The sequence below is a fragment of the Coregonus lavaretus genome (assembly GCF_964263955.1).
Source record: "Coregonus lavaretus genome assembly, chromosome: 27".
NCBI lineage: Eukaryota > Metazoa > Chordata > Actinopteri > Salmoniformes > Salmonidae > Coregonus > Coregonus lavaretus.
In genome coordinates, this window is record NC_140014.1 from 4556294 (window position 1) to 4566172 (window position 9879).

General features: G+C 41.4%; 1 protein-coding gene across 1 annotated transcript in view; it reads left to right on the top strand.

Moving 5' to 3' along the window:
* The window catches only part of LOC311103150 (GTP cyclohydrolase 1), a 44465-nt gene extending 35901 nt beyond the window's left edge, over positions 1-8564 (top strand). The window contains exons 4-6 of the mRNA XM_084144700.1: positions 5286-5317; positions 5672-5756; positions 6602-8564. Coding sequence (XP_084000826.1) covers positions 5286-5317; positions 5672-5756; positions 6602-6728 — 244 coding nt within the window. The 3' untranslated portion in view covers positions 6729-8564. The remainder of the gene's footprint in view (positions 1-5285; positions 5318-5671; positions 5757-6601) is intronic.
* The last annotated feature ends 1315 nt before the right edge of the window (positions 8565-9879 follow it).

The window sequence follows — 9879 nt, forward strand, 5'->3', positions numbered from 1 at the left end:
CGCTTGTAACGCCAGGGTAGTGGGTTCGATCCCCGGGACCACCCATACGTAAAAATGTATGCGCACATGACTGTAAGTCGCTTTGGATAAAAGCGTCTGCTAAATGGCATATTATTATTATTATTATTATCTGAGTTGTTGGCCAATAGAATTACTGTTGAGTTAACTTCTAATCAGATATCAGACCTACAGGATGTAAAGACAAAAGGACCTCTGCTTCTCAGAGGTGAGATGAGGGAGTTGCTGAGATTATGCAGAAATGGCTGACTTCCTAAAACAACACAAAGGACTTTTTTGCATACAGTGTAAAGAGTCACTTTGGGGGCCTCTCTACATAATCCTCCCTTGAACATATCTAATTCTGCATCAGACAGAAGAGTACAATCTTCAACTCAGGGGTTCATGGTCCTAGCAGCATCACTTCAGAAGTGTCCTTATGGCAGGTAGCATTGTCTTCTTTAGATATGCAAATGTATTTAGGTAACACCTTCCTGCAAGCAAGCTAGAAAGGAATGCTCCTATTCATTTCTGTAAGAGCAAAACACAGAACTAAAAGGTACACGAAGACATTAATTCACATTTCAGTGAACATCAAATAGTCTGTTGATCTGATTGGATTGGTCAATAGCAACTTCAGATGTGGTTTTATCAAGTCAGACAGATGAATATACAGCAAAATATACGAAAGATCACTGCATCATAAAGACAGTATATTTGAAAATAAAACTCAAAAACTCTCCTCCCCTTGAGAGAAAATGAATTTGCCTTGAAAATTAGAAAATAAACAAAAGAACCAGAATTTTGAAATAATCAAGAACAATTCTTGAAGTAACATCTAACATACCGATGGTGAAAGTTCTAAGGCCATTCTGTGAGAAACAAGGCAATGACTTTACTCATAGCACACACACATCTACAGTGAGGGAAAAAAGTATTTGATCCCCTGCTGATTTTGTACGTTTGCCCACTGACAAAGAAATGATCAGTCTATAACTTTAATGGTAGGTTTATTTGAACAATGAGAGACAGAATAACAACAAAAAAATCCAGAAAAATGCATGTCAAAAATTGTATAAATTTATTTGCATTTTAATGAGGGAAATAAGTATTTGACTCCTCTACAAAACATGACTTAGTACTTGGTGGCAAAACCATTGTTGGCAATCACAGAGGTCAGATGTTTCTTGTAGTTGGGCACCAGGTTTGCATACATCTCAGGAGGGATTTTGTCCCACTCCTCTTTCCAGATCTTCTTCAAGTCATTAAGGTTTCGAGCCTGACGTTTGGCAACTCGAACCTTCAGCTCCCTCCACAGATTTTCTATGGGATGAAGGTAAAGTGTAAAGTAAAGTGATTATCCCACTGGCTATAGGGTGAACGCACCAATTGGTGAGTCGCTCTGGATAAGAGCGTCTGCTAAATGACGTAAATGTGCCCTTGAGCAAGGCACTTAACCCTAATTGCTCCTGTAAGTCGCTCTGGATAAGAGCGTCTGCTAAATGACTAAAATGTAAATGTAAATGTAAGGTCTGGAGACTTGCTAGCCCACTCCAAGACCTTAATGTGCCTCTTCTTGAACCACTCCTTTGTTGCCTTGGCCGTGTGTTTTGGGTCATTGTCATGCTGGAATACCCATCCACGACCCATTTTCAATGCCCTGGCTGAGGGAAGGAGGTTCTCACCCAAGATTTAATGGTACATGGCGCCATCCATCGTCCCTTTGATGCGGTGAAATTGTCCTGTCCCCTTAGCAGAAAAACACCCCCAAAGCATAATGTTTCCACTTCCATGTTTGACGGTGGGGATGGTGTTCTTGGGGTCATAGGCAGCATTCCTCCTCCTCCAAACACGGCGAGTTGAGTTGATGCCAAAGAGCTCGATTTTGGTCTCATCTGACCACAACACTTTCACCCAGTTCTCCTCTGAATCATTCAGATGTTCATTGGCAAACTTGAGACGGGCCTGTATATGTGCTTTCTTGAACAGGGGGACCTTGCGGGCGCTGCAGGATTTCAGTCCTTCATGGCATGGTGTGTTACCAATTGTTTTCTTGGTGCCTATGGTCCCAGCTGCCTTGAGATCATTGACAAGATCTTCCCGTATAGTTCTGGGCTGATTCCTCACCGTTCTCATGATCATTGCAACTCCACGAGGTGAGATCTTGCATGGAGCCCCAGGCCGAGGGAGATTGACAGTTCTTTTGTGTTTCTTCCATTTGTGAATAATCGCACCAACTGTTGTCACCTTCTCACCAAGCTGCTTGGCGATGGTCTTGTAGCCCATTCCAGCCTTGTGTAGGTCTACAATCTTGTCCCTGACATTTTGGAGAGCTCTTTGGTCTTGGCCATGGTGGAGAGTATGGAATCTGATTGACAGGTGTCGTTTATACAGGTAACAAGCTGAGATTTAGGAGCACTCCCTTTAAGAGTGTGCTCCTAATCTCAGCTCGTTACCTATATAAAAGACACCTGGGAGCCAGAAATCTTTCTGATTGAGAGGGGGTCAAATACATATTTCCCTCATTAAAATGCAAATCAATGTATAATATTTTTGACATGCGTTTTTCTGGATTTTTTAGTTGTTATTCTGTCTCTCACTGTTCAAATATACATACCATTAAAATTATAGACTGATCATTTATTTGTCAGTGGGCAAACGTACAAAATCAGCAGGGGATCAAATACTTTTTTCCCTCACTGTATATATTATTTGAATATGTTGGTAACCCGTTGTATAAAAGTGATAATGCCGTCTCGGGCCTAACAACACCTGTACCAATATATCCTCCAAACACTGGCTTCTCGGGCATTATCACTTAAGTATCGGGGACTCTAATGGAATAAACTCAAATTTAGTCCAAAGTATCCGTAAGATATATCAAGTCAGAAGTCACTGTAGTGGGGTAATATTTGATATGTGTATATCATATATACCTCACATGCGACCCATGATAAGACTATGTAATTAGCCTATTAAAATGTTTATCTGACTCCATAAAGATTATTTAGCAATATGCAAGAGACTAAAGTTGAGTTATAGTAATAGGTAATCAAGAAATGTCTGAGAATGAAATTCTAAATACAAGTGTATTTAATTACTTTGTAAAATGACTGAAATCACATACAAGGCATAAAGCTTAAGTTACAAAGCATTAACAAGCATTACAAAGCATTATTCTAGGCATGATCAGAGAGGGCGAGAGAGAGATACAGTAAGTCATAGCCTGAAAGGCCATGCCCCAAGTCCCTGGGGTGGAGAGAGAAAGAAAGAGACAGTGTATCTCACCAGCGCAGGTCTGGAACAAAAAAAGAGAAAGAGACAATGAATCTGAGACCCCTTTATAACATCTGAGTAGTTGGCCAGTATAATTACTGTTGAGTTAACTTCTAATCAGATGTCAGACCTACAGGGTATAAAGACAGCAGAACCTCTGCTTCTCAGAGGTGAGACAAGAGGGGGTTGGTGAGATCATGCAGAGAAGATTGACTTCCTAAGACAACACCAAGGGACTTATTGCATACAGTGTAAAGAGTCACGTTGGGGCTGGGCTGTCCTACACCTGCAATACTTTTATTTTGTAGAGTACACTTGAGGTATAGGCCTCTATGAAGTGAACTCAGAGTTGCATCCCCAAAAAAACAAATTAGCTTCTTTGAGATGGATGCAACACCTTTATACCTTCATATCGATGCATCCGCCTATTTGAAAGTCTTCGTAATCCTCTTGTTCTGTGGCATTTTGCTGCGCGGAGTGACGGAGCTGCAGCGATAGGAGAGGTCATGTTTGGAAAAGAGCATTGGGTCAAAGGGGAAGGGATGTCAGACTATGACGAGGCTAGCGTTACCCGCCGCTCTCCTACTCACGTTGACTCACAGGCGGTTGGAACTTGCAACTGGTTGTCAGTGTCAGTAGCTAAATTTCGATCCAATTGGTGACAGATTTCCATGCAAATATTAAAAAATCTGCATAAAAGCAATATGTGCATTTTCCCACCAGAGATGTTTCCATCAAATTCCATCAAGTTGCAGATAAAAGGTTGCGTGTGATGACATAGTGCACATAAAAGGGAAAAAGTATAAAAAGTGAATGACTAAAATGTAAAAAATTATAATAATAACTTTTGCTGTTAAATTCCTATAAATAAAAAATCTAATATATTCGGTACTCTACTGATTTTGTGCCCACTCTGGTCTTGGCATGTGCGCTCCAGCCAACAGATATAGTGCGGATATAGCCTACATGATGAGATTATTATGGACAAAATGGATTATTTGTATTTGTCAAACGGCAGCCAAGCCTCAATCATCATGTTACCAGAATAAGACCCTTGATATTTATTGGAAAGGAGCATCAAGCTCATCACTGTGCACTTTCAACCCCCAGTGAAATATTTCATCTGTAGCCTAATAAACTGCATATTTTCCTGAGTCATACTATGAGGACCACACAAACATATCATCTCGTAACTCCAGGTTTACTTCGATATGATGGTTATTATATCAATATTTGCTCATAAATATAATTTTACAAACACAAAAAGATCCCACCTTGTCTAACGTATTTTGTTTTGTCGACATTTGGAAAGTTTACCGACAGCCCTGTCGTGACATTCTTTATATTTTACATTTTGTAGGCCTACTTTATAAAAAGGTTTGATGGAAACCTGCTTACTTGCCACAGAATACCACACGGTCTCCTAGAAAAGCACCAGAAAGAGAGGGTAGATAGGGGATGTGGTGTTTATGTTGACTTGGGGCTTATTTAAATCAAAGACTAATTGCAGAATGTTCTCAATAAAATGTAAATAACCGTTTTTAACACCATATAAATAAAAAATCACAAAGTTATTATCGGTTCTGAAGAATATGGGTTCTGAACAAACACTGTAGCAGATAAACTCCTATTATAGATAGATCATCCAATTTCACAAAGTCATCGTGTATGCACAAATTCTGAATAATCATTGCTGTGATGGATTTGATTGTATGCTCTTTAAACACACAAATTACAACAGCATACCAAACCACCTGTAAAGACGTAATCTCTTAGAAACTTTAACCGGTCCGAACCTATACAAAACAACCTATTTGACTGACACTGTAAAATGTGACCTCTGTTGTGAAGAGCTCCCATGTCTCTCTCAAGTCTCCACTCTGTCCCTGAAGAATGTGTAATCCCTCTTTGTCAATGCCTCTCTGTGCCGCTCACTGTAAATCCTGCCACTTGGGTTTTCCCATGTAATGGAAGTATTTTCCCCCCTGTCTTTTCCCCTCATCTCTCCCCAGGATTGTTGAAATCTACAGCCGTCGACTGCAAGGTACTTCCAGACGTTTTAATAATCAATTTATACTCTCAAGAGTTGACGGACAATAAAGTGAGGTGCCCCTAGAGCTTTTCTGTATTTGTGTATTTTTATTGTTGTTTTAGGTAACACTTTACATTAAGTTGTTCTTATACCCGTACACTTACACTGGAATTACTACAGTAACGACATATTTGAGTAATTCCATTAAAATTCGAATAATTCTTGGAGATTGTCAGTTGGTTGACTGATAACAGTGTTGTTGTTGGAACCTAGAACCTACTATGTCACGGGCGATTATGTCAGACGTTTGACTTTGCTCTTTGACTTTCTCTGACTTGGACCTTGTTTATCTGTGTTCTCTTTCAGTTCAAGAGCGGTTGACCAAACAAATCGCCGTGGCAATCACTGAAGCGCTGCAGCCTGCTGGGGTGGGCGTCGTCATTGAGGCAACGTATGTCTCTTTTTCCCTTTTTTGTTTTTACACTCACCACTGATATTAACAGCCCCATACAGACAGACATTAAAGATACACTATGGCATTTTAGTTTCTAATCTTCTGTCAATTTTTTTCTGGAATGTTGGCTGGATGGTGCATACACATACATTAATATTAATACATTTCTTATCTCACAAATCCTTAGGAAAACAATTTGCTTTTGCTAACAAGCTGTGGCCATTCCGTTCAATGAGGTAGTTTCTGGACAATATTTCTGTCCATTTAGGTGTACCCCCAGAGGTAAAAGTACCTTATTGCCTTTTTAAAACGACGCAATCACGGCAGTCAAAAAAACAAACACGCACAAATGAAACCAAAGATATGGGGAGAGTGTCACGATCGTCATATGGAACAGACCAAGGCGCAGCGTGATGAACAAACATACTTTAATTAGTTAAAGTTTAAACTCAAATACAAAACAAGAAACGACTCGTGACGTCCACGGTATCAATGACCGAACACGGAACAAAAACCCACAAACACAAAGGGAAAACATACAGTTTAAATATGGCTCCCAATCAGAGACAACCAGCCAACAGCTGACACTCGTTGCCTCTGATTTGGAGTCACTCAGGCAAACATAGAAATAAACACAACAGAATTACCAACATAGAAATACACACATAGAATGAACACACCCTGGCTCAACATAATGAGTCCCAGAGCCAGGGTGTGACAGAGAGGCCATATATAGACAATCTTCAATGCGTCATTAACAGAACATTTCCCATACACCCAAATCTAATAACTATAACAGTAATGGAAATTATGCTTTTTTCCTCCCTTCTTCCTGCATACAGTCACATGTGCATGGTGATGAGGGGGGTGCAGAAGATGAACAGCAAAACTGTGACCAGCACCATGCTGGGGGTGTTCCGGGAGGACCCCAAGACACGGGACGAGTTCCTCACCCTAATCAGGAGCTGAGAGGGACGGCTGGCCCACAAACCTGCTGCCCAGCCCAGCCCAGCGCAAACCCCTCTCCCGGTCGCCTGCCTGGAGCTAGAGTCATCCACACAGCAGTCTCGGTACGAAGCCTAGAGTCCGGGCTTGCAGGGTGTATGTGAGTTGTGTGTTTGTGTCAATCCCTCCACCCCTCGGTAAAGATACTTACACCTACGTAGAAACATCCTAACATTAAAATCAACGTTTTAGAAAAGTTGTTTTATTCTCTACTTTTTTCCTGATATATTTTTGCAAGATATCTTTATCCAAAGCTAGGCCCAGTAGGACCATATATCAGTTTTACTAATGGTATGCATTTAAACTTGCCTTGAGCCAAACCTATTCAAAAGTGCCAAGTGCCCTTTTCACATGGCATCGTATTCCTGCTCAAGCCAAATGCTTCAAACCCATTCGTCAAACAATCAACATTTTGGTAAATCTGTCAGCCTATTACAAGGCTCAGTCCCGGTCTACTGTAATTATCTTTAACTAGTAAAGGTAGGAGAGCAAAATGCTCGCTTTCAAATTTGCTAGCTACCGCTTTAAAAACAGTATACTCCACCCTGCAACTTCGGGGAACCAACGATGGCTTTCTAAGGGTTACTGAATATGTTAACTGTGGTGTTCAAATGATGTGAGGTAATGTCGCTGTTAGTTTAGCATTTTTTCTATAACTAAAGGACGAACGTTTCTAAGGGTGCAGTTAAAGTGACTGGATGATAACTGGATAGTGCAATGAAGGATGATCAGATGGGACTAAAAAGTGTCCATATTAGGAGCCTCAGAGTCACAAGGAGTTGATGTCAGCGGCTGTCTTAATATGGACACCCTACATTATTCTCTAATAGTCTCACACTATTGTAGTTATTTGTTGAAAATGTCACAATAGTGCAAATAGTTCAGATTCACAAACGTGTGGCTGATATAGTCTGCTTTCTCTGTATCCCCCAAACGGGCATTTCACCATTCAGAGAGGATTTCTAATGGGCACCACTTTAAATCTATCTGTAAGTTGTGTAGGCCTATGTGTGTGGGTATATGTGTACGTGCGTTGATGGCCAGCCCAGTATATATTCTGCTGACCTCTCTATTTGCGAGCAGCCTTTCTGATTTTTCGCGTGATACGTAGAGTTCACTTCCGACTGATGAATTTGGAGAGACTAGAGGCAAAGGAATCAGCTGTCTCCCCTCATCTCTTGGTAAAGAAACCCGTTTTACTCTCTTACCCTTCTAATGTCAATTCTGTTACACTTCTAAATATCTTTGTATTTCGGTGTATGAATGCTTCAGAATTGTTGTTACCTTTTTTAAATGTAAAAAATATGCTGCACTTTACAGTACATCCCTCTTTGCTACGTCACGTATATTGTATGTATGCATTATCTGCATATGATGTCTGAGTGCATTCTCTGCAGTATTTCCAATTTCATGTATTATCTCAGCAAATTAGGGATATTAAAATAGAGTAACCTATATGAAAATGATGTTAGGGTAAATAGGTATAGTAGCAAAGAACATATATGCTGACGAGCGGTATATTTTTACATTTATTGGAAATATATAATACTCTAAGATTTAAATGGGGAGGTTTTAACCAATGTGATTTGGTCATTGGGGTTCGGTGTGAGTGTGTGTCGGGGGTTGGAGAAGATGAGCGCTATTGTCAGTCAGACAGCTCCTGCATCGTCTCTGTGACCTTCTTTAGGAGGATCTGTTCTTTGGGTTCTTCACTACTGTCGTTTTCATTACACTTCTTACTGTGTTCATTTGAAAGAGTTTTCAACAAAGGAAAATAAATCTGTATGTGAGAACTATGAACCTGGGTACTGTGCTGTTCTTTGTAAAGCCCTGTTTATACCTGGTGCTAACATGCCTGTCCTGATCTTGTCCACATTCTGATTGGGCCCACATTTTTAGACGGGTCTAAATTATTAAAATAACTGATTGTGATCCCAGGATGCTAGCATAATATAACCGGTGTCACGCCTGCTCCTGCTCCCGCTCCCTGGCGCTGTCCGTGTTTTGTTCCATGTCTTTTATTTATGAAATCATCACCCTGTACTTGCGTCCTGTCTCTCAGCGTCTGTCGAACTGAGATCGTTACAGAATGCAGACACCAATATTGGAAGCATCAGGACGTTTTTTTTTTTTTTTTTTTTTTTTTGGTGACATTTGACTGTTCCGGGTGCCGCGGCCGAAGGAACCGGGGGTGCCTCAGCTGGCTCGCCGGGCTTCCATGCCTCAGCCGGTTCATCAGGCTCACATCCCATGCCTCAGCCTGCTCGAGAGGTTTCCTAGCCTCGGTTGGCTCGGCAGGCTCCCATCCCACATCATGCCTCAGCCGGCTCGTCAGGCTCCCACGCCTCGGCTGGCTCGTCAGGCTCGCTCAGGTGGGAGGCCGGATGGCGTCTCTAGAGGGAAGGGGTACTGTCACGCCTGCTCCCGCTCCCCCTCCCTGGCGCTCAAGGGCGCCAGGCTGCCCATCATTACGCATACCTGTTACCATCATTACGCGCATCAGCGCTCATTGGACTCACCCGGACTCCTTCACTTTGTTGATTGCCCCTTCTGTATCTGTCTGTTCCCCAGTTTGATCCCCGTGTCTGCATTGATGTTGTTTCGTTTCCCCTGACCAGACGCTGTCCGTGTTTTGTTCCATGTCTTTTATTTATTAAATCATCACCCTGTACTTGCTTCCCGTCTCCCAGCGTCTGTCGAACCGAGATCGTTACAACCGGTGCTTAATGCTGTGTTCGTAACCAAGTGGGAATTTACAACATACGAATGGGAAAAATCCACTTGAACGGACATCCAGCTGATAATTACTAGTGGGGAACTCGTCTATCATCCTGTGGTCCCACATGGTGACCTCTGTCATCACCTACTAAGGAAATTACCTCTAACGCCATTTTCGGCAGTTAAATGCAACAAAACATTTATGAAAAGCAATCTATATACTGAACAAAAATATAAATGCAACATGTAAAGTGTTGGTCCCATATTTCATGAGCTGAAATAAAAGATCCCAGAAATGTTCCATATGCACAAAAAGCTTATTTCTCTCAGATTTTGTGCACACATTTGTTTACATCCCTGTTAATGAGCATTTCTCCTTTAAGATAATCCATCCACC